The following is a 26,240-nucleotide window of genomic DNA, read 5'->3' on the forward strand; positions in this document are numbered from 1 at the left end:
CAGGTCAGGTACCACAGACACTGGCCGCGGGGGAGACGGCATCCCGGCCGGGGTGTCCCTCGTCCCCCATCCTCACGCCCCGCTTCCCTGATGATGAGTGCTCCCTGGGCCCGGAGGCCTCCGGGCCTACAGCGCCCTCGGCTATGGGCGAGCCCGACGACTGGAGACACTACCTCCAGCAGCTCCCGACGAAGCGGGATCTGGATGACATGGCCACGAAAATCGTGGCAGCGCTGCGGCAGGAGGTACATGCTGTGCAGCAGCGGGTCACCAGCCTAGAAGCCCAGGTCACCACTGTAGAGCAGTCTACGTCTCAGCTGGCACAGCGTATTACCGCTTTGGAGGGTGTCCATGGCGAGACCCAGCAGCGCCTGACCACACTATTCCTGCACCAGGACGATGCAGAAAACAGGAGCCGACGGAACAATCTGCGCCTGAAGGGTGTCCCGGAGGCATCCTCTGGCGCGGATCTCCGCTCCATTGTGACCACGGTCCTGAACCTTCTGCTGGAAAAGCCTCCTACTGACCCACTCGAACTGGACCGGGTCCATAGAATCCAGACCTACCGTGCCCAGCCATCTGGTGCCCCTCGTGACGTCCTATGCAGGGTGCATTTCTTTACGGTCAAGGAATCCATACTGCGGGCAGCGTGGAACAAGGGCCCAGTCGAGTTTGATGGTGCGCAGATCCAGGTGATGCCGGACCTCTCTCGCCACACACTGCGGATGAGACGGATCCTGAAACCACTCTTGGATATGCTCCGAGCGGTGGGAGCGACGTATCGATGAGGCCATCCTTTTCATCTCATTATCCAACTAAATGGTTCTTCCTTTGCCCTCCATGCTCCGGATCAGCTTCCAGACCTGTTCAACTTTCTGGGAACGGATGCAGTGGCGATACCAAGCTGGTTGGATTTCCCTCATGGTCCCTCCTCCTCGATGGGACCCATGCCACGGTCTGCTTCGGCACCCCTGCGAGGCTGCAGACGTCCTGCAAGGAGACCTTCTCCACGCTCGGACCCGACTTGGAGTGAGCCCTAACCCATCTATTGGCCCGGGTCCCACCGGAGGATGAGCCGTGGAGACTGGACCCTTACCTTGGCTCCAACTGGACCCCTTCCCGACCACCGTTTATAACACTCACCCGCAACTGTCCTCAGGTCTTCATCCTGATGGGGACGGGCTCAGGGAGGGGATCCCTGAGATTCCGAGCCGTCGCAGCATACGAACACCCCTCCGATCCCACTTACAGACGGGGGGAGGGTTGGGCCTACTAGCTGATGTCGGTTGTTGATATTGCTAATGTTGCCTGTGAATTTGTTATACACCCGTTATCACTTTCCTCTGTTTGTTTTCAGGCTGCCCTGGACACCTGGCTTGTGGCCTTCGACGGGGGCTCGTGTACCGGTGGGGCCCGCTGACTGGGATTTCTCTCCCCCCCCCTGGTTATTTCCCTCCGCTGTATGGGCAGGGGGGGGGGGTCAGACGGACCGTATGGGGACACCCCCTCGCCGAACCGTGAGTAAACTGCTTATGCACCACACGCGGGCTTACCCGCCCATGTTTTATTTAAGCTGCTCTACACCATGCCGCGGAAGTGACCTCTTTTGTGTGTTAACTAATTTCCTGTTCCTATGGCTCCAGATTGTGTATGCTTACATGCTGAATGAGGGTTATGTAGCAATGACCCTTATGCTTTGGGGAATATCTCCTGGCCTTATAAAGGTTTCTTTCTGTGCAGTTACCCTAGCGGGTTCCCACCCCCACATAGGTTTCCCACGATCGTTTAGAAAGGGGGTTTTTTGCACCTACAATTTAGATTACCCGACTAGTACTATCCTTTACATAACGTGTGTTGTGTTTCTTGGCTTCTCTCTACTCCCTTGTTTCCTTCCTGGGCTTCTGCCCCCCTCCCCCCCCCCCCCTACTTCTTCTTCCCATACCTCCTCCCCTGCCTTACCTACTGAGATGGCGGGATCCCCTCCCACCCTCAGTCCGCTTATGGCTCTCCAAAGTCCAAGATATATATAAACTTGAGGACCTAACTGCCACGCTAAAAAACACGGAGGCTCGCTTTAATGCCACCTGGAGCCCATGGCTGTGCTATAGAATCTCTGCCCGGGACTCCCCTCCACCTTCACAAGCCGGTTTGACCGGGACCCTGTCCCAGGGGTTGCCATGAGGAACTTGGAGGGTTTGTAAGCCCCGGGAATGATTAAGGGGGCGCTCGACTTTTGTGGACGCCTGGACCCTGGTGGATGTCGTGGGACACGGCCGGGACCCGACCCTCTGCACCCTTTCCCACTTTTTTCTGCTATTACCTTTTCTTCAACCAAGAGACATTGTCTTATCTCGAGAATAGTACTTAGTCGTAGAGCCTTCATGTACAGAACTGTTACGGCTGAATGGGACGGTTGACGCACCTACGACTGTACTAAGCTGTTTAGCTGTACTAAGCATGATTATTCGGATGTGTTTTATTTTTCAGTCGGGTTATGTTACCTTGATGCGGAGTAATCCGTTTTATTACGAGTTCTGTGGAATCTATGCCCATACTCTGTAATCACATACAATGTTTTTTTTTTTGTATATGACTTTTTTCTCAGTCAATAAAGAATTGAAAAAAAAAAAGAAAAGATGCTTTGCAGAAGTGATTGCACAACGAAGACAGCCTTTGCAAGGGTAAACAGAAGGATATGGCTAATAGGTTTAAAGACTCTAAAATACCAACAGGACTAGGATGAGATGCCACAGAGTCATAGTGGAGTGTACAGGAGGAACAAAGAGCAAAATCCTGCAGAAAGACCTTCACTAAAGAGTAAGAGGAGAGTGGTCTCTGATAAAGGACCACTGGAGGTGGAGATTTGACCATTGAAGGCACTTAAGGCTAAGGCTGGTGGAAAAAAACAGTATTCGTCTCAAAGGAACTTCCTGGGATGGAATTTCCTTGGGTCGAACCAAGAGAATGATTAGGCGGCTTCTTGACTGCAGGGCCTGAACGTGGAAACAGATAGTCTGGAGCTTGTCGGAAAGTTCTGGATAGGGCTATGTTCAAGATTAGGCCCAAATACTCCCAGCGATGAGATGAATCCAACCGAATCTCTGTTAGCTCAGAGCCTGAGCTGACTGTTCGCTCTGCAGGAGCTGATCCAGGTATCCTAAAATGGTGAAACCCTGAGAGAGAAGCAGAGGGAGAACAGGAGCTAGCACCTTGGTGAAGACTTGGGGTGCAGTGGACAGGCCAAAAGAAAGGACAACAAATAGGAAATGTTATGTGCCCACAGCAGAACACAGGTGGCAATAATGTGTCGGAAAGAGCATTCTTGATGTACAGAAACTCTCCAAGATTAAGGGAAGCAATGACTGGGCAGATTCCATATGGAAACTTTTAACCCAAAGGAATCTGTTTAGAATCTTTAGCTCCAGCATGGGACAAATGCCTCCTTTCGCCTTGGGGATGGTGAACACATTTGAATAGAAACCCTGGGACGTTCCCTCTACCCAGACAATAGCTATGGGTCCTTAGCACCTTAGGACCCATAGCAACATAAAGGTCTGCCCGCCCATGCAGAGATGTCAGCAAATTTGACAGCATGAAGCGCAGTGGAGGCAAAGATAAAAAAATCAATTTCATAGCCCCTGGATGTGATGCTCTAAAATAAGCATCTAAAATATCCTGGGACTAGATGGCCAACAGACATTCCTCCAGTTTGACAAGTGGGGGGCACCCGCTCACATGCAACCCCTATGGTCTAAGGACTCTAACAGGGCTAACAGTTCCCCATAAATTCAGACGTGGCAGAAAAAGTCCTGTATAGATAGGTAGGAAAGAGCCACACCTGAAGGGGTTAAGGAGGTACCTGAGGAGAGAAACAACTCAGTTTGGGGACATTGGTCTGGCTGACCGAGAAGCGGAATTGTAATCCTTGACAGACGTTCTTATCTTTTCTCACTTTATTCAAACCTGAAATATCATTTTGGATGGAGCCGAGCTTCCATCACTGCTTTCTGGATTTAACATTTCTTGTAAACTGCTAACAGTCTTTCTATTCTTGCTTTATAAATGTATCCCATTCTTCATTTCAAAAAGCATCTAGGAATACAATGGGAATGTGAATGGGCCCCTTATGATTTTTTAAATACATAACTGCATTCATTTGTATTTTTATATCTGCCTAAGTTCAGCTTTAAAACAATCTTTCCCGCGACTGCAATGATCAGTGATCTTGGGTTGGAACTGCAGCACTGTGGTCATGCTGCATGATGTCTGGGAAAAGAAACGACTTTCATTAAGGTTTTCTGCCAGGTATGGGTATATCCTACAAGGATATAAATCTACACATTGTAGCTGTTTGAGGGGTCAAACCCTTTTTTTCTGGTTTCGTAACAATAAATTCTACTAGTATTTCTACCTGCAAGAACTGTTGTGGCTGCTGTCCAAGTTGTGCTTGAGCTTGCTGCTGAACAGATGGGAGCTGCTGCTGGTCTTGCTGGTTCTGCTGCTGAGGAGTAATGGAAATGGTCTGTGGTGCTTGCTGCTGCTGGGTAGCAAATGTTGGGTATGCAGTTACCACTGGGCCCATAAACATGGTACTGGGGACCATAACCGCCCCACAAGCCACTGGCGTGGTCACCAGTTTAGTCACTATTTGCTGAGCTTGGGAAAACCTGCAAGACACATATTTTACTGAGGTATTAAAATAAATGTGAAACACCAAGAAAATAGGATTTTGGTACTCACCGTAAAATCCTTTTCTCTCCGTTCATTGAAGGACACAGGGAACAGATTGGAGATAATTTCTCCAAGTATAATGGGGGGAATTTATCAAAACTGGAGCAGACTATTTTTGGAACAGATTTGAACTGCAGCCAATCAGCTTCTCTCTCTCATTTTCAACTCTTACCTGAGCAAACTGAAGAGAGATGCTGATTGGTTGCCATGGACAACTGCTCCAGATTGTTTGCTCCAGTTTTGATAAATTCCCCCCAATGTGATGGATAAAAGGAAACTTGTCATTAGAGAAATATGACAGGGTGCCATTGCTGATCTTCTGAAAATATTAGTTCCCTGGCTGTCATGCTGAGACTTTGGTTATAAAACCTTTTGAATCCCTAACCCAGAGCAAGTATGTCAATCAGGAGTTTTCACTTCTCACTGACTTGTAGCCACTGAATCAGCATTGGATCAGCATTAGGCCCCATTCACACTAAGCGACATACCTATTGGAGCGGATTCGCGCGGCTGGGATAGCGCGACGTTCCAGCGACGGTAGCGCCACCTTCACCGTTGGGCTGCATAAGAAAAATAGAAAAATCACGCAAAATCCGCCGAAAAAAGGGTCCTGTAGGAGCGACGGGAGACATGGAGCTGTACATTAAGACAGCTTCATTGAAAATAATTGGCCAACGACTTCTCGTGATATCGTGCGGCAAAAAAAAAAACGCAAAATCGTGCAGCAATCCGCTTAGTGGGGCCTTAGGGCTGCAGCTAACTATTGTTTTCATAATTGATTAGTGGACGATTATTGGTTCAACTAATCGATTGGTTGCATTAAAAAAAATAAAAAATATCTCTCCCTCCCCAACCAACCAATAATGAGAATGGTTGCCAACTATTCTCCTAATCGATTAGTTGTTGCAGCCCTAATCAGCATTACCACAAGGCAATAAGTATTTTCAGAAGGAGGTTAGCAATGGTAGTCTTCATATTTCTCAAGTGACAAACTCCCTTTCAGACCATAGGTAAAGCTATGCTTTGCTTTAGCATAACGTCTAACCAAGATTCTTTAAGTCATACGTCAGCCTATAGAACTATTCCCCCGATTATAATCCCATCTGTATTTAAAGATCAGTATAATACAATATATAAAAGTAGGGAAACACAATGTTATTTCATCACAATGCCCCTCCCCCTCTTCATATTTGCTTACACTAAAACATCAACTTAAACTGTGTACGTTTCCCTGCAAATGTATATTATTTTTGTGTATTTTTTCTATTTCCCCTACCTCACATTCAGATTGTAAAGTGTTTGAGCAGATTAAAGAATCCAAAACATGTGTGTGTCATTGGCACTAAATTGCTCTTACCGTGTGCTCAACATTTCTTTCATTATGATATTCTTAGATAGTAAATACTTGCTTGATCCTTTTTTTTTCTTTCTACTTCCTTATTCAGAGTCTCAATGCTATTTCAGCCAAACCTCCTCCTACAGCATTGTGACTCTCACTGTAATGTTTCAGTTTTCCCTGGCAGAAACCATTCTCTGCTCTATGCCGGGGCATTATATGAAAGTACACATCCCCAACAACCCTTTAGATGTACATGTTCCTCCCTCCTGGTCCCTGGGTGTTTGAGGTATTTGCTGTGGAATCTGTTGTAGAAGCAGGTCTGATAGAACTAAATCAGCAGATTGCACAGCTAAAGTCTGCACCACACAGGGAAGATAATGCATGTCTAGAGAGATGCCAGAGATGTGTTCTTCCATATAATGGTACAGCTTAGAGCTTTGTCACAAATTAAAACTAATCTCTGCCCAACTACAGGGCAGTAAGGTGCAGAAGTCCATAGGCAACGTCATGTGACCGCAAGGCCAAAAGAGGTATTTGAGCTCAGTGTAATGATGCGATTTATGGAGAGTTATTGTTAGCTTGTCAGGGTCTTATTTAATGCTTACATATATCAAACCTTCCCCACAGAGAAGACTAGTGCAGTGGGCTTTTATAAGCAAATAGCATTTAGCTTTTCTAGCTGCATCTCTGTGAATGTAACATAAAGCTGACCACAAAGGCTGCACGTTACATCCTACATTTCTTTTCTTTTTTTTTTTTAAGAGGAACTAAAGAGAAAAGGAAACGAGCACCAAATGGCTCATTTTAAACTTCAGCAACCCCACAACCTCACATATACTGCAGTTGCAGGAAAAAAAACACAATCCTCCTCCAGCAGTACTAGTCTATACAGCAGGATATTTTTCTGTTCATTACTCATTTTTTGGGGGATGAAGAAAAGAGCCCCTGCTCACTCAGTGCATTCATATGGAAGTAATCTCAATGTCTGAGGTACAACATATACTCTAAAAAGGCAGCATAGTAATATCCTTTAGCCATGCGGCATTAGATGAAGAAGCCGGTATTAACTTTTCAACTGAAAGTAAATCACATAAGGAAATCAAATGGCACATTTCATTTCATTGTATCTCGTTTTTTCATAATTACCTGATTTGCCTGTCCTGGGAAAATGTGGTAACAGCAGCCCCTTGGTTAGTTTGTTGCCTGTTCGATGGCATTTGTACCATGTTAGCAGTAGATGGCTGTGAGATCACCATGGTGTTGTAGAGAGGAGCAGCTAGTGATCCCGGTGGCTGGCTGGGCATAGATGTCTGCTGAGAGTGCCCACCATGCATGTTCTGCTGTCCCTGCTGGAACACAATACACAATTCTTTTTACTTTATGTATATTATGTAAATAAACATGCATTAGTCAAACGTTTTTACTGTGAATAATACAACAGTGGAATATGTTGCAGTACAATTCAACAATCGCTATCTTTACAACAAAAACATTTATGGTTCATAAAATGACTTATGCCAATATACACTATATTGCCAAAAGTATTGAGACACCCCTCCAAATCATTGGATTCAGGTGTTCCAATCCCCTCCATGGCCGCAGGTGTATAAAATCAAGCACCGAGGCATTCAGACGCTTCTACAAAGATTTGTGAAAGAATGAGTCGCTCTCAGGAGCTCAGTGAATTCAAGTGTGGTACCGTGATAGGTTGCCACCTGTGCAATAAGTCCATCCGTGAAATGTCCTTGCTACTAAATATTCCACGGTCAACTGTTAGTGGTATTATAAGAAAGTGGAAGCAACTGGCAACAATGGCAACTCAGCCACGAAGTGGTAGGCCACGTAAAATGACAGAGCAGGGTCAGCGCATGCTGAAGCGCACAGTGCGCAGAAGTCGCCAATTGTATGCAGTCAGCACCTACAGACCTCCAAACTTGGTGTGGCCTTCAGATTGGCACAACAACAGTGCGTAGAGAGCTTCATGGAATGGGTTTCCATGGCCGAGCAGCTGCATCCAAGCCTTACATCACCAAGTGCAATGCAAAGCGTCAGATGCAGTTGTGTAAAGCACGCCGCCACTGAACTCTAGAGAAGTGGAGACGTGTTCTCTGGAGTGACGAATCACGCTCCTCTGTCTGGCAATCCGATAGACGTACCTGGGTTTGGCGGTTGCCAGGAGAACTGTTCTTGCCTGACTGCATTGTGCCAAGTGTAAAGTTTAGTGGAGGGGGGATTATGGTGTGGGGTTGCTTTTCAGGGCCTGGGCTTAGCCCCTTAGTTCCAGTGAAGGGAACTCTTAAGGCATCAGCATACCAAGACATTTTGGACAACTTCAAGTTCCCAACTCCCCGGGAACAGTTTGGGGATGACCTCTTCCTGCTCCAACATGACTGCGCACCAGTGCACAAAGCAAGGTCCATAAAAGACATGGATGAGTGAGTTTGGGGCGGAGGAACTTGACTGGCCTGCACAGAGTCCTGACCTCAACCCTCAACCCGATAGAACACCTTTGGGATGAATTACAGCAGAGACCACTAGCCAGACCTTCTCGTCCAACATCAGTGCCTGACCTCACAAATGCGCTTCTGGAAGAATGGTCAAACATTCCCATAGACACACTCCTAAACCTTGTGGACGCCTTCCCAGAAGAGTTGAAGCTGTTATAGCTGTAAAGGTGGGCTAACTCAATATTGAACCCTACGGACTAAGACTGGGATGCCATTAAAGTTCATGTGCGTGTAAAGGCAGGCGTCCCAATACTTTTGTTAATACAGTATATAACTTCCAAAACTTTGGTCTAGCAGAAGGTATAGAATGGAATAATCAGATGCATAATATGTCACAGTAGTTAAATTATTCCCACCGTAAGAGAAAAATGCTGATCTTATCTTCTATCAATTCTAGTATCCTGGCTAGCATGCTGATGCTTTGGCTTTCTAAGACACCAACCCAGAACAAGTATAGAGCTCCAGAGTTCTAATCTTCCCCTTCTTTAATTTGGTGCATGCTTGTCCAGGATGTGTGACTTAGAATTAGCTCAGAAATGACAGTTAACTTATTTCGCTCATTAAAAGGTGCATTTTAAAGCCCAACTTCAGTTATGAAAATAAATCCCATTGCCTAGACCTTTGATAAAATAAAAAGTTGCTCAGACCACAATACTCATCCTATTTTCAGCACCATCCCCAAATCCTCCCAACAGACTCCCTGCTGTGATCCAGCGCCTGTCTGTTTTCCAGGCTGAATGACACCCAGGGTCATTTAACCCACTTCCCATTAGCCCAGGATGTCAAGCACCTGCTCCTGAAGGTGTGTCGTCAGGCCGCCCTGGACTCACAGGAGAATGCTGGAGAGAGCAGTGTCACATCGTTATGAGGAACACACTTAGAAAGACACTTAAAAAGAAAACGTGTGTGTATACAGATTTTTTTAAAAAACTATAAAGGGTGAAGGGTTTGCAGCAATTTCTGGACAGGATGCATGAGAATATTCTTTTAATTTTTTGGGGGGAGACATGCCACACCCCAATATCTTCTGGATTATATTGAATATCCTCCATTTTTCATGAACACTCTCTCCTATGGGATCCATCCATTTGCAAACTTTCCAACAATCCTATGGATGGTGCAATCCAATTTAATGCAACCGATGATCTACCCAGAAACAATACTTCTTTAAATATGTATACTTCATATTTCTTCTTCCAGGATACCAAAAAGATGATGTCATGACACAATAGTAAAGAATATAGACAGAGTTTATAACTTCTATATTCAGTCTACATTGGAGCATTCCCATGCCATGTGCCAAAAATCTGCATTGTCCCAAACAAAATTTGTTACAAGACATGACATGTGTAATGAAATAGAAGACAGCATGTGATTTTACCCGATCCAAAAGCACCAAATTGTAAAAATGGATTAAAAGCTGAAAAAACAAAATTAAACTACCCCAATATACAGCACTCAGTTTGTGAAAGAATGTCACTGCTAAATGAATAACCACAATAATGTAGTTTTGCATAGGTGTTATCAAGCCTGCTTTCAGCTAAGTCGTGTCTTGGAAAAAAGTATTTGACCTCTGTTTCCGTGGTGCATGAAGAATTCTGGTATGTACAGAACATTTCTCCTTTCTGGTTTGGCTCACTTGCCCAGGACTTCAGTTTTCATCTAGGCCTTTTTGTAGTTCATTTGCCCACCTCAGTGCTTAAAACATGTTGCTAACCAATGTGAAAATACAGGACTGGAACTCAGACAGACAGACAAATACTACAGCACAGAATCAGGTTTCTATGGTAGTAGTCCAGGCAAGCAACATAAAGTGTACATTTAATCTCATAAAATTAAGGTTTTCACTTGTTACCTGGAGTTATTGCCTTTTTAAAGTCTACAAGGAAAGCACTCTGCCAACTGCAACATAGAAGCCGTTTTAAGGAAAGGCTTGTACAGACAACTCTGATAAATAGACTGCCGTGCAAAACCCGAAGACATCTTTTTCTCATGCAAATCAGACTTATTGTTCAATATACCATGAGTGTATATGTAAAAGCTGTCATTATAAAACCAAGTGGAGATCAGCTGCACTATTCCTCAGTGTGGCAAGACAGAAAATCATATATGGGTAGGGCAACCTTCTCCTCCATGAGGACAACTTGGAGGACAAGTTTAATTTTGTTAAATTCCCATTACCTTGAGTATTTTGTGACCATTTCTAAAATGTTATCCCAAAATACTTATGAATATAAGGCTACTGGTACCCAACCCTTTGTTTTTGTCTGGAAGCAAATTTAGGACAAGGAAATCATTTTAGAAAAAAAGAATATGTAAATCACAAGGACAACAATGTAATCTTACCTGGCTGGTGTTCTGTAGAGGCTGCTGCTGCAGCATGTGGGGGCCTCCCATGTGGCTGGTGTTCAGGCCTCCCTGCAGCTGGTTGGTTTGCACCACCTGACCCTGCATGGCAAACTGTGGCAGTTGCTGCATGTTGGAGCCATTTCCAGAGGATGTCTGCACCGGCCCAAAATTTAGACTAGGCGTAGGCTGCTGCAAAAACATCTTCAGAAAAACAAAACATTCTAATATGGAATCAAATACTGCATATAAAAATACAATACATTGCACTATAATATTCCTTAACCACACCAGTTATGGATGGAGGTGCTCTTGCCCCCAGTGTTCAATCATGTACATCGTAACAGGCAATTTTGGTGTGATTACCTCTAACAAATTAAAGGTAATCCGATTCAGATTATTTATTTTTGGTTATCTGTAGGGAAACAAAACAAGCTAAGCCTGCTACTGCACCCCATACATTGCCTTCTCTTACTCCTACCTCGCCACTTGTATACAATGCCATGGCCCCCAGAAATACTTGGTATTCCCAGGCATGGGGCAAACACATACTGCCTCTATGCCTGAACAAAGCAGTCCTTGGTGTTTGAGTGGCCTTTCTCTAAAAAACAAAACTTGCTTAGAAATGTCGGGGGCTTCAGCAACAAATCAAGTGACTTAAACCCTAAGCGACTGTGTAGACTTACTTTGATTCTTCTTTATCCTATGAGGCCACTTTAAATCTTTGCTAATGATTTTTCTTTGACCCATGGTAGGCATGCTCGGCTTTCATTGTATGTCTCCATGAATAAGTGGTCACTGAAAAACGTATGCAAAAAAAAAAGCCTTTCTGAAAAGATATTGGATTTTTCTTCAGAGTAAACCAACGCTCCTATCCACTTTTTACAGTCAACACTTCTCTTTACCTGATGACCATAACTACCAGGCCTGTGTTTATGAGAGCCAGTAGAAAATCGATGTAGTTGTCGAGTCATCAAAGGCTATATGACACAGTTTGGTTTATTTTAATAAAACTGGTAAATGATGGATTGGGATTAGGCATTCAAGCCTGGAGTCTGCACCCTTATAGGTAAAATGCAGCTGATGTCTGCCTATGAGATAGTGTGGTAGGAGTCATAAAAAAATGTCAAAAGGTGAAGACCAAGTATCTAGCACTGCTGTTCACCTGGAAGCCTTGCCCGTGGACCATCTGCAGCTGTTCCTGAATTTTTCGCAGCTCCTCCTGTTGTCGGTGAATATTCTCTTCTATCATGCGTGTTCTTTGCTCCAGCTGGTCCTTTAAGTGCTTCATGGCTCCAAACTGTGCCGTGAACTGAAAAATGGGCTGCAGTTAAGAAAAATATACCAATTGTTTAAAAATGAACCAGACCCTTCACGCACTTAGCTTAGTTAGTAAAACCAGCAATCTTACTATCAAAACGCATTAGGGAAGCCAACTTACTTGAGGCAGCAAAGACCGTTAAAAATACATGAGACTGGTGCTAAATAAATACACAAGACAAGCATAGTATATTAAGATGCAGAGACATGTGCAAGTGCTAGGACAGGCTCCAATGTTTGTCTAAACCTAGGTAATGCATGGAGATGTAGTAGGACAGTAAATGTGCTGTGGTTTAACCTCTCCTCGACATTAGGACGTTCCATATCATCCTGGAGGCATGGGCTTTAAAGACGTTAGGATGGCATGGCGCATCCTACCTTCTAAGCCCTTCTGTGTCCTCCCCCCCCCCACCTCTCCGTTATACTTGCCCAGCGGGATCCGATGCAGGGACTTAACTGGCTTCTCAGACAATCTCCAATTCGGCTCACATGATCACAGTGACGAGCAGCCACTGTGATCAGTGATACATTGTAACAGCCAATGACTCTCTCTCTCCTCAGTGTGATATGAGGCGAGAGAAGTAGATCAGTGCTACAAAGTGTCCAAGTGCTACAAAGTGTTCCAAAAGTAATAGAAAAAAAAAAAAAAAAACATAAAAAAATACAATTTAAAATAAACCCCATAATTGCTGATCAGTTTTATAATTGAACACTCTGATCAATACAATAATACTGTTCAGATTTATTGTGCTGCATTGTGTTGTTTATTTTTTTGTTAATTGTAATTATTTTTAGCAATGTTTTTGTGGTTTTTAATTAACCCCTTCAGCGCTGATCAGTTTTTGCATTTCTTTTTTAATTATTAAACATTACCCATTTTTATTTATTTAAAAAAAATTAACCCCTTCAGGACTGACATTGTAGAATACAATTATGGGTGTTTTATTGCAATAAAACGTTTTAGTATTATGATATTCCCAATAAAATGTGTTGTGCATGTTTGGAAAAAAATGAAAATGTCTTCATTTCCCCTAATTGGATAGATTTTATTCCCATATCATTACAGTTCATTTATAAATATTTGCCCTATTTGTCCTCTAAAAAACAATATATAATAAGTGTGGGTGCACTAAATATAAATTATGGTTGAACAGACATATAGCTCGAATTCTATGTTGTGTTTACATTCAGAACTTGGACAATTGCCTCCGTCCTTAAGGAGTTAAGCTCACTGAGACCTATTCAAGTAAACAGATAAAACTAGCAATACAACAAAGTGCCCATAATACTCACTTGTGTCATCCCAGGCTGTAAGATGGCAGTAGCTTGCTGCTTCTGTATTGGCTGTGTTAACGACTGGTTAAGGGACTGAGAGCTCATTGACTGCAAAAAACAAATTACTGCTGTTATTCGGAACATTTGTATAATAAAAACGAGACAATGCATCCAAGACTAAAGCTCGCCATACACTGCTAAAAGTTTGACAAAGTCCTGTTGACTCAGCCGATTTTCGAGCAGTGAGAGTCTCTGCAGGTACAACTATACTTAACTACAGTTGATTTTCAATAGACTTTTGTTGAAGGAGCTCGGCCAAAAATTGACAGCTGGTCACTGTTCGGGTGTTCTGACAGCCACAGGCGCTGGCCCAACAGGGGAGTTTTCCCCATCCGCTCTGTTTAGTGTGGATGGGGGAACCGAGCGCCAGATGTATGGCCCTCCTAATATTTCAGTTTTTTAATAGATGCTCGAGAGTAAAATTACCTAATGGTTTGTTATAACATCTCCAGGAATCCAGTGACAAGATCTTCACATCTCCCAAAGTCACTGTGATGATAACCCATTCTCCCTGATGTGAATGTTTATAATATGGACAATGCAACAAAAGGCATGTGAACAGGGACAGAGACAGAGCCAGGAACACTGAGCACTAATCCAAGATATATAAGAAGCTAACCAATGACTCAACCCACCAGTTTACTTGAAATATCAATTTAGGTGGACAAACATTTATGAGTTTCTATTAACAATACGTTTTTTTTAAATCATATTCCTCATTAGACAGTTACAATTTTCCAATGCAACGAAATAAATAAGATTAAAAAACGTATATTTTATATGTTTGATGGTAAAACAGAGAAGAAAAAAAAGTCACACTTTAGGGTTGCTTACCTGACTGCTAATTGATGACCTCCTCTTGTCCAAACCAGATAAAGCTTGTCGTGGAGGGGTGCTGGTATCAGTTGGAATCTTAGTAGGGGTCGCTGTTAAAATATATATTAGTGCATTACAGCAACATTTAAAAAGCACAATTTCTGGAACTAAAAAGTGATTCTTCAATGTTTTTAAACAATGTATGCAAGTCCCAATTCAGGTCAATAAGAGATTCTCAATGGAATGAAAACAAGGTAAATTCTAGATATAAAAGGGAATGGTGATTCATTTTTAAAGGCTACATATTTCAACATCTGCTTCTCACAATGATGCTGTAAATAACACCTTTTTCTTTGAGTCCATTAAAGGACACAGGAAGTCTTTCAGCTTCTGGTTACACTCCTGCCTACAGGAAGATTTGACACTGGCCAACAAAAATACTGTAGTAGCACAGGAAAACCCTCCAACTACCAGCATGCCTTAGTTTTGTAGCAAAGCAGTACCGAGAGCATGATCATAAACACAGAGGCGCGGGACCTGTGTCCCTCAACTGACAGCAAAAAAAAAACTTTACGGTGAGAACAAAAATCATATTTTCATTCCCATCTATTGAGGGACACCCGGAAGTCTTCCAACTTCAGAACTTGCAGAATTAGTCCAACTGAGGGGTGGGCAATACAGCAAACACACATTATGCTAACAGGCCCAATAAGACACAAAACTAGGTACTGCCTGCAAGCTCAAAGGGCCCTCTGAAGCTACTCACATGATGGATCAGACACAGCTGTGTGAGACGATGACTTGATGGAACTCTTAGATGATGGTGACGGTGTCCTGCTGTCATCGAACCTTTCCAAAACATCCTTTAGGCTGTCCTTATGTATGCGATTGTCTGAGACAGAGTCTTGGTTCTGAAATTAATAAGTATTTCCAATTTGTAAGTCATGTTAACACTTTTTCACAGGGTAACAGTCTTTAAAAAAAAAAAAAAAGACACAATATTATGACAAATGTAATATCACAGCAAGAAACATTAAAAAACAAGGTTACTGCCCAGTCATCAGTGGTGTTTCTGATATGTAAAACAAGAGAGACTCACTTTATCTGAGATGATGGCAGGTGGTGAATCTTCTATACCCAATTCTCGCCTTCTCACTGCACCAACCTCTGCATAACTGCAAAAACACATCACCCCTTCAGCATTTAGAGCAATTATAATAACAGGTTGGTTTTTTTAAACATACAATGCAAAAAAAAAAGATTCTGCACTTTGGAGTATATATTGCAAGGCCTCTGTTGCCAGCTATTTATGAATCTATGTATGCATACATTTAATATTAATGTTACAAATATTAACAAGAAATAAAGTCTAAACCAAACCAAATGTTAGTAAGGCGTGTATGTTCCACATACATTTATGTAATTGTGATGTCACGATACAGTATATTATTCATACCGCTACAAACATACCTACATGAGAAACACATTATTATCTTCAAAAATGCCATTAAGAAAATATATCCTCACTTGTTTACACTGAATCACATGATGTTTATAAGTGCATAGGGAGAGGCAGTGTGTCTCAGGCAGTGTTGGCATCAACATAGTGTATAACTGTATGTACGTTTAATGGCATTTAAAAAAAAAATTAAAATATCTGCACAAAACACATAAAAAAATTAAAATAATATCTACCAGGGATGCACTGATATATCGGCCGAAAGTGCCATTTTCCTGCCGGCACATCCGTGATTTCTTTCTTCCCCGCTGGGCGCTGTTCCGTGCCCCAGCGTGGAGGAGAGAAAGTGACAGCCGTCCGAGCGCTGCGGGACAAGAGCGCTGTGAGCGGCCGGTGTATCTCCTCCCACACTGCTCGGCCGCCTATCACAGTGCGGCAGAGCGGTGTGGGGGCGGACACAGCGCTGTCACAGGAGGCTGGGCTCTCCTCTCGCACCGCTCACTCAGCCTCCTGTGACAGCGTGTGTCAGAGAGGAGAGCAGGCTACATACACTCAGCGATCAGTGATTGCTGTTTGTAAATAATTGAGGACATGGTATGGTTACTATATCCTCAATTATGAATGAAAGTGAGTGATCTATATCCACTCCTGTTCATTCATAATTATGGATATAGTAAACATACTCTGTTCTCAAGTTATCAATGAACAGGAACACTCAGTATAGAGGATTCCTGTTCATTGATAACAGGGGATACAGAAAAAGAGATTGAGAACAGAGTCATCAATCTCTTTTTCTATTTTAAAAGGGAAATATCAGGGAGACAATTTTTTCTATTTCAGTTTCATTTCGGTTTTTACATTTCTATTTCGGACCTCTAATATCTACACAAAAGTTTGCATGAATGAAATAGCAATTTATACAATGGACTGGAGATGGTGCCCTCAGAGCCCAGACATACAGCAAGCACCTATGTGACAATGCACAATTTTAAAATTTAGCCTGCATAGACCAAGCTTGTGAACAAAAAATTAAGTGCAATTACCTTACTACAGTGTGTGTACAAACAATAAACTCTGGCCTAGAATTCCACTGATGATAGGTGATGTAGTATCGAGTCTGTAGCCATATCCATTGCTGCCCTTTTGTGAGGAAACGATAGTAACAAGATTTGCCTTTTCCATACTGCATCACTAAAGAAAAAATCAATAGATCATCAGCATTACCAAGCAGTACATTCAGGAGGACCTACAGGCCAAATAACCTTAGCCATTTATATTTTCCAGAAGTTTGGTTTACTTTACACTCCTGTATTTGCTTTTGGCTTTACTAATGTAATCCCGTGACCTAAAGTCAGCATATAGCAGGCTAATGCCCGCTATATATTGAAAGCACAGAGCCACGCTGCAGCCGGGAAGGATCCTGACAATGCTGTTCCCGCCCCCCTACCCCGTCTGTCCCTCCAATGAGTGCTGGAGGAACAGAGAGAGGAGATGGCAATCACTGACAGTCACTGCTCTCTGCAGGTAGGAGACAGTGAGCTGAGTGATCAGCGGTTGCATGAACGCTCATCTCTCGGTATATATAAAGCTGGCCTGTGACCGCTGCAGTGTCTAAGACCGGCTCTAAGTATTGGTAAGAGTATACATTGCTCTCCTAATACTTCTACTTTAAGGCTATTAAAATAGGATTTGTACTCACCCTAAAACACTTTTCTAGGAGTCTACTGAGGGACACAGGAAGCAATATACTTTCAGGTTAAACTGCCTCCTGCAGGAGGATTGGACACAGGTAAACAAAGTTCAAAGGCCAGTCCAGGATAACAGCCCAGAAAATAACACATTTCTGTTAAGGGAAGGAAAAAATTCCAAGAAACAAACATGGCTAACAAGGAAGGAAACAAGTCCTGAGTGGGAACGGGTAAAGTAAGGGACAAGGGACCCAGGAAAAAATCCTTTTAAGGGCAAGACCAGCTGGTCTAGGTAAGTAGCCCTAGGCCTTCACACACCTGACCCCTCAAAGAAAAAAATAATAACTGCGTACCTTGAGATATTGTCAGCACAGATATTGTCCCTTGCCAAGGTAAGACTTGCCAGGGAAGAACCCTGAAACGGACTAGAAACTACAACCTGCAAAGGGTGTGAAAATGAATCCTAAGTACAGAAGAGAATCCAGGATTCAATCCAACCAAGTCAGCATGACACAAGTGGTAAGGTGCACGGGAAATACCTCAACATGGGTATGCAGGAAATGAGAACTAGAGCCTAACCATAAACTGGTAAGATGGGTTACGACCCTGATGGAGCTAAGGATGAAGCTAGACACATTCACCAGTACACAAGAAGCACCTCTGGGATGAGCCCTAAGAGTGGCAGGACTAAGAATGCTTCAGACTCCCCAAATCTAACAGCGTATCAGCATCTATCCAACAGGAGTCTCATCAGGGCAGCAAAGAATATTCGCTCGCATTAAAGTGACATAATAGTCACAAATGTTTTCCTCCCCGCCCATGCTGCTTTAAAGACTTACCTTAAGTGATGCCTCTTGATCCGATCATCTTCTTCCTTCCACTTGTATTCAGTAATCCCTCCAGCGCTGACGCTGGTCTCTGATCCACCACAGACTGCGGTCTCTTCCTGTCCCACAGTGTCTGTCCGAAATGCATGCTCCTGGCTTCGTGCATTCCCCTCCACTATGCCTCTCCTCTTCTCCCCGCTGAAGATCTCTACTGCACATGCACCCGCCTCATCTCGAGCGACAGTGCAGGATGAAGCTTTAGATCTTCAGACGGGAGCGAGCAGCGGAGCCACAGGTACGTTTTTACCTTCTGGTAACTTTTTTATTTTTTCAAATGTTTTTGCATACATCCACTACCTGCTATGCAAAAACAAAGGAGAGTTTAATTCTACTTAGGACAGGGAACAGTACCAGAAGGGCCTTCTTTATAAAACTGCAGAAACACAGAGCCTTCCTCCAATGTCCTTCACCTGCAACACCGGTTCTGAGGTGCACCCAGTTGGGAATAACTGGTTTCCAGGGATCGTCCCCAGGGGGATTAGACTGGGTAAGGGTGGGACCCACGGTACATCCACAACCAGAATCAGACTACCTCTTCTGATGCAGACAAGACTCCTGTTCCTTCTTGACTGAAAAGAGAGCAGTAGCTAGATGGTATCTAGCAGTGCCCAAATCTAAACGCTAGAGAAAGCCCCAGAGATGAAAATTCCCCAATGGGAGAAACTCCCTGGAGATGAGTAGAAAATACCTTGGTAGATGTCTGATGGGGAAGATGAATGATCATTCTAGGAACATTATCCTTCAAAAGACAGACACCGAAAGACTACTCAGGAACTAGACCCATGACAGCATAAGGGGCTGAGATGCACCGAGAAGAGATGGTAGAACGGGAGGTGCCCCTGATCACCCGGCAAAACTGAAGAGATGGGTAACGCCCCGTCTCATGACAAGGGGTCTGAGGGTAACCATGCTGTGGACTCCTCCACCAAAGAGCTATACTGGTTAGCATTGCCTACAGGGGATGGGCAATTTTAAACACCAAAACCAAGCAAGACCTGGCAGGATCGTGCAGGCCTATAGCCCTTCAAGAAACGGTCTGCTCAAACTCACGGTGACTGCTCTCTTCACAGAAGGTTGTCTGAGTATCCCAAAATGTATCCCAATTTCTTGGCATCCAATACGGATTCCAAGAAAAGGAACTAGAACGGACTACGAGCCCAAACCCCATTGAGCATACCAGGTGTGAATAGGCAACACTGAGGATTGGAAATCTTGTTAGAATGGAGGGCCACCAAAGTTCATTTCAATTTTATGCAGGTCAGTGGTCAACACTTATGACCTTACATACTCCAAGGGAAGAAGATTTCTCAGAGGGATAGGAGTGGTGGCCAAGATGCGACACAACTCCAAAAGGTTGTACAGGATAACAGAAGCCAAAGCAATCTGCATAGAGGAAAACCTTGAATAATGGGTGTAGTAGAAAGGCCTTTGCAACCGTAAAGGCTCTAAAATAACCAAGGCTGGAGACAGCAGCTCCTAAAAACAAACAATCTCATCAGAGAGAGACTGTGGGGAGTGAGTTTGACTAAGAGATGGTCAATGCAACCAGTGGCTAGATATCTTCTAGGGCCACAGGGAGCCTTTGCTTAGAGCGCCTCTGCACTCAGCATCCATAAGGAAATTGGTTAATTTGTCATGTGATTGCAGTAGAGGCCCCTGATGACAAGGCAGGGGACTCTGTCTCACCCAATGGAGTTAAGGGAACTCCAATGATGTAGACCCTATAATCACAATGTAAAAGGCTGAAGAAAAAAAGTCTATCCCATTAGGATGCTAGCAAAAACTCAAGCATGCTGGGTAGAAGAGGGTTTATTCTGAGCTGGCCTTCAGATTTTGTCAGTGTCCAAACCTCCTGTAGGCGGCTATATAACCCGATAGTATAATATTCTCTGCCACCTTCAATGGACGAGAAAACCAGGGTTCATGTGATAAATTCTAGTCTAGCGAGATTAAAATATGAAGGGGAATAAGCAAGTGTTCATAAACACATGTAGGTTTTCTATACTAGTGTTTTGTTTGCATGTAGTAAAATCATGTTAATTTGTAGTTCACTGAGACCTACAAGGAACAGTCTGTATAAGGTACATGTTTCCCTGTATTCCTTACAATCATAATTGCTTCTAGTTAGAACTGTAGCTGTAAAAGGTCACCTACAATGTTCATGGCATTTTGCAAGATTCTCCAGATCATCCACATGGTAATAGTCATATCCAGAAGTACCCAGCACTTCAAAAGGTAGATATCCTATTATAGGAGGAGCCCTAAAAAACAGATGATCAATTAAAAGAAAATATTTAATCCAATAATCAGCAATCTTTAATGCATGAATACGAACCTCCACAATATAACTCTACAGCTGACGGCCCCCCACCCCCAAGAGGTATGCTTTCTTATTTAGATTTTACTATAAAGCAGGTTGTAGAAATACTGTATATATATCTTCTTAGCGGTCAGCAGTAAACGTGCATATTTCAAGCTGCTGTACTCTACAACATTGAACACATTTCAAATATACCATTCATAGATGATCATATAATAAATCACATGAAGAAACGCTGAAAAAGCGCATCAATAAAATCACTCACTTCAGCACAAAATGCAGACTTAATGCTCCATGAGGATTATTTTTTACTACTCAGAATAGGTAAGAGAACCAGCTAAGAGCCCCATAACACACATTGCTAATAGAACATGAAGGCTCTCATCCACTGCACATGGACACACACACATACTAGCTGTGTCAAGAGCCACTTCTCTGCAATCAAGTTTTGTTTGTAGGTTACGATTATAAAAAGAAAGCTGCAGACGAAAATAGAAACATAAAATCCATTCAATCTCCAGCTGTGGTCTGGCTTATTGGAAGAATACTGCTTTTTCTGTCCACTGGCAATGTACTAGAGACTGCAATGATTTATGCCTAGCTGCAAGGAAGTACCATTAAAAGGAACCAACAAACAAACATCAGCACTGACCTGTGGTCCAAGAAGAGAAACTTCCATTCTAGGCTGTGTCTGGATGTAAACTCCTCATTAGGCTCCTCGACAGTGCACATTTCCTGGTAGATTACATACAGCACTGATATGACCAACATATTTGTGTAACAATATGCAGCAGAGATGTATCTTATAGGAAACTACAATACAAGTACTCATTGTTATGAATACAGCCAATCACAACCAGGGGCTAAGGGTCAGCACATGGGTCTTGGCTCCTTTCTAAAGCCAATACTTTGGTTTTAGTGTAATATATATAATATATGTAATATATGTAATATAAACAGAGCAAACACCCAAAGACTGAAATATAACTTTATATAACACAACATGTGAAAATTGTACACAGAAAGTAAAGTTATGAGATTTGACTATAGTCCATCACAAGGTAGGTGGACCTAGTCTTTCAGAATCCCCATCAGGCTCCAACTGCGCGATAGCAAAACTTCTTGCCCGTTGCGCCTGCCTGTATGACAGGTGTAGTGGCCAAGAGAGAGCAGAGTAAAGCTGAGCCTGTCTTTTTTTTTTAGCCCAGCGCTACTGAGCTTTACAGAGGACAGAGTGTCCATGGCCTCAGTGATGGCCTACATATGACAAATTCACGTACATGTATCTGACGCAAGCGCAATATTTGTCATGTGGAAACAAACCAGAACGCTAAAGAGTGTTTACGACACCCTTTATAAATTTTAGAGTATGTGTCTTGTGGCTTTTCCGGGCACAATTCAGGACCTGGGATTCTCTATGGCTACTTGACCTATTTTTCATGACCACACCTGCCTCTTAGAATGTCATTATACTCCCATATTTGCATAAGGGGCAGAAGTTATCAGTGCACAGAAGAGTCCAGAAACAAATGACAAAAAAAGAGAAGGATTCGCTAGGGATAGAATTGCACTATTACAAGCCCATCTGCCCAAATGATAAAAAGAATTGATCCTACAGAGAACTAAGAAACTTAGTTGGTGTATAGTGGTGTGGAGAAAAGGTCTTCCTTCAAGCACAGCACACCCTTCTTAAAACCGGAAAGAAGAACCTAAGTGTTTTTTAAAATGCAAATACTCAAATAGGAAATTTTTAAAAATACATGCATGCACACTAGGGCTGCAACTAATGATTATTTTCATAATCGATTAGTTGGCCGATTATTTTTTCGATAAATCGGATTAAAAGAAAAAAAAGTATAAATACCATCCTTAATTTAAAATAAAATGCACAAATGCAGTCTTACAGAGTTTACTTCAGAATAAAGCTGCATGCACAATTTTTTTTGCACTGGAACGCACAGCATTGTGGTAGTGCGTTCCAGTGCAGGCAATCACACTGTCAGTGGGAGGCACATTTGGGGTGGCACTGAAATAAATGGCACTGCAACGCACCTCGCGCAGCAGAATTTGTCAGGCCGAAATCGAAGATGACTTTTTTTCCACCTTTTATATTATTGTTTTAATAATTCTATTGTAAGCACCTGGCACTTGAATAGCTTCAGCCAGGGAATGACAGATGGCAGTGGCAAGATTCCACAGATGGCAGCTGAATGTAAATACAGCAGGTAGTGGGCGGGTGCAATACCCAGCCTGCAATTGGCCATTTCAAATTGCAATAGCCAATAGCAGGCTGGCTATTGCACCCACCCACTGCTTGCTGTGCCCTCCTCCGAGCATGGAGGAGAGAGCTAGGGGATCCAACCAACTAATCCATAATGACAATAGTTGAAAACTGTGCAGACAACACGGCAGTCTGCTCTGATCCCCAGGAGCAGGTACCGTCTTCTCCAGCGTGCACAGGAATCTACAGAGGCTGGGAGATGACATCAGGGAAGGGCAGAGGCACACAGCAAATATGGCGGCTGCGGCTTTCAGCTCCAAGGCTGCGGCCTAGATTACTAATCCTAATGGTCAGAGATTCAAGATCTCCACTGTGTCCTTCAATGAACGGAGAACTTCCTGTGAGGCAACGATTACATCACTTTCCTCAGATGGGAGCACTCCTTCATTACCTCCCACTTATGCTGAAGAATAGACTACGCAAGAAGGAATATGGATAATGCAAAAGGTAACACAGATTTGCAAGTATATATGCACATACAAATTGAATTACAATGACAAAAAGAAACTTTAGTTCTGCTTTAAATCTATTCCACATACACACAAAGTCCACAGAGGTGTGGTGTCGTGTTAATACCAATGATTACAATATACAGTTTTTACCTTAATAAACTGAGGTGTAGCTAATCTTACAGTTGCTACAAAGCAGACTCTCTCTTCATATGCAGGCCTGAGAGACCTCTGTAATGCAGCATCAAATCCATTGTGTGTAGAACTGGGCACTGGAAACAAACAAAGAATGTCTGAATTCCTCAACTTGTTGAAAATGCCTGCTGCACACCATACAGCATTGTGACCAGTGTAGATAAGATAGGTGCTCGAAGTGGCCACCACCGATGGCGCTTTGCAGAACCTCCGAGATCTAAAAGGTAGGTCACCAGCACTCCAAAATGCGCAGAAAATATTTTTTCAAATAACGTCACATTGTTGCCAAATGTTTTGGGGGCGCACAGGGTCCCTTCCTCAAGGCGTCACTCTGTGGCCCCAAAACATTGGCAATTTTTACCTATGTGACGTTATTTGCAACAAACAATATATTCTTTGCATTTTGGAGTTTTAGTGACCTGTCTTCACATCTCTGAATTCCTCAACTGGCTGGATTGACACATGACCTGAGCAAGCAAAGTAAAAAAGAGATAACCAGAAATGCTTCCAATAATACTGGTACGTTTTCTGCACTGTATGTATTTGCACAATATGTGTATTTTAAACTCGTCAGGTGTGAGTGGCCCTTTTTGCCACCAAAGGAGTGAAACTTCCAATCCAAATATTAGATCTGTGAAAGAGTCAGTTGTTTCTTGGCTAGATAAACAAGGCAACTCACCCATGTTTAGTGCATTGTTCTGAAAAGCCCTGGCTCAAATGCACTTGTGTTCAATAGTGTTTCCTATACATTCCACATATCAATACCCTGCAAACAACCTGAACACTTTGTGCCAAATTCCAGCCCACACGTTTTTGTGGTTTCGACCAAAATGGAGAACTATCAGTCTATCAGGTTTATGTTGCTGTCTGTGACTACACCGGGGAGATTCTCCCCTACTTTTTATCCATGTGATATCAACACAAGAAATGAAGAGAATTGGGATCACAGGGACACAGATAACTCACTAAGGTTTAATCCTTTCACCACTTTACTATCAAGAAAATCATTTTTAATGCTCTGTCCCCACTGAGAAACAGATTTTCGATCAATTCCTTCCCCTGTGACCCCACTATCACAGTAGGTAAAGGGAAATCACCTGAACAGACAGCAAAAAACCTATAAAAGGTCCTAATTCTGTATCCAAAACAAATGTTTTTGCTGGAGTTGGGTTTTAAAAATGTACAGCAATATACATGCTAAACATTTACCCAGACACTGCGGTAATTTCCAGTTAAGATGAACAGATTGAAGGAATACTGTTGACAGGGGAATATAGGGGGCTTATTGGAAAAAAAATGCAAACAATGGTGCAAGCAAAGAGAAATTCCCCATAAAAAACAATTAGGAATAATCTATCTGCTGCTACAACCATCGACTGGAATCAGGCTGGTTACTCTACGTTACTATGCTTTGCCCCCGAGTCTGCCTAAGGCTATGCTCACACCATGTCTGGACCAGATTTGGAGCAGATCTGCAAACGCAGTGCATTTTAGCCACGGTCCGATGTGTTAAAATGGGCTTTCAGCTGTGTTCCAGTGTGTATGCATTTACATGCATTTTGGTGCATTCCAGAAACAAATAGTGCATGCTGCACTGGTCCAGACATGGTATGAACAAGCCCTTAATGAAGCAGCCCACAAACGATGCATTTAGAAAGCACAATAGCTGTACTGCCAATTCATCCAGGAACTGTGTAACTTACCATTATTTAAAGATTTGAAATTTCCAATGCATTTGACATATTCATATGTAGCAGGTTCCTTTGGGTCAACTGTTCCCCGCAACACGTGGCAACAGAATTCAAGTTCGTTTTTTGCTGAAATAAGCAAGATTCATCATTCAAATGATATAACATAGTAACAGCTGAGGATTCCCAACGTGGTAGTTATAAAACAGGTTTGGAGTAAAGAAATATCATTTATTGTCTAGCTCCACAGAATAAAAATGCCAAATTAAAGGGCATCTATGGCCAAAAACTAAAAATAAATATGGATTTCTATACTGAAATTCCATAAGTTATATCCCACCCCTAATAACAATATCCATCTAGAACAGGGGTCTCAAACTCAATTTAGTCGGGGGCAACAGGACACATTTTTTAGTCCTGTGGGGGCCGCTACTATATACGGTACCAGTTTTAATGTATGCACGTTACAAGCGGCAACTGTCACCGATTCAAATGATCGGGTGACAACTGCTGCATTTAAACGCCTGCACACCGCATGTAAATCATATGTGAAAGGATTACATGCAGTTAGGAATTAATCACTATCCCTGAATACACAATTGTGTATCCAGGGATAGCGATTGTTTTTGTAACTGCATGTAATCATATCACATACGATTACATGCTGTATGCAGGCGTGTACATGCAGCGGCTGTCACCTGATCATTAACTTGAATGGGTGACAGTTGCTGCATGTAAATGCCAGATTAGGGATTCCTACTGCAGGAAAACGCAAGTTTGTGACAAAGGAATCCCTAATCGCACCTGAAATATAGGGGACTCCCCCCCCATTCAAATCCCCCCGCACACATAATACACCCCCCCCCCCATTCTAATCCC

The 26,240-nt window shown here is 43.0% G+C and overlaps 1 protein-coding gene across 1 annotated transcript in view; it reads right to left on the reverse strand.

Moving 5' to 3' along the window:
• The window catches only part of CLOCK (clock circadian regulator), a 47,651-nt gene that overhangs the window by 4,073 nt on the left and 17,338 nt on the right, over nt 1–26,240 (reverse strand). Inside the window, exons 8-20 of the mRNA XM_018575707.1 lie at nt 25,377–25,490; nt 23,632–23,750; nt 21,401–21,483; nt 20,583–20,689; nt 16,897–17,044; nt 15,494–15,569; nt 15,161–15,305; nt 14,413–14,504; nt 13,537–13,626; nt 12,089–12,247; nt 10,924–11,127; nt 7,217–7,419; nt 4,412–4,667 (exon numbers count right to left, since the gene is read on the reverse strand). Of these exons, the coding sequence (XP_018431209.1) occupies nt 4,412–4,667; nt 7,217–7,419; nt 10,924–11,127; nt 12,089–12,247; nt 13,537–13,626; nt 14,413–14,504; nt 15,161–15,305; nt 15,494–15,569; nt 16,897–17,044; nt 20,583–20,689; nt 21,401–21,483; nt 23,632–23,750; nt 25,377–25,490 (1,796 nt within the window). The remainder of the gene's footprint in view (nt 1–4,411; nt 4,668–7,216; nt 7,420–10,923; nt 11,128–12,088; nt 12,248–13,536; nt 13,627–14,412; nt 14,505–15,160; nt 15,306–15,493; nt 15,570–16,896; nt 17,045–20,582; nt 20,690–21,400; nt 21,484–23,631; nt 23,751–25,376; nt 25,491–26,240) is intronic.

This window comes from Nanorana parkeri, unplaced genomic scaffold, assembly GCF_000935625.1.
Source record: "Nanorana parkeri isolate BGI_ZX_2015 unplaced genomic scaffold, ASM93562v1 scaffold54, whole genome shotgun sequence".
Classification (NCBI taxonomy): Eukaryota; Metazoa; Chordata; class Amphibia; order Anura; family Dicroglossidae; genus Nanorana; species Nanorana parkeri.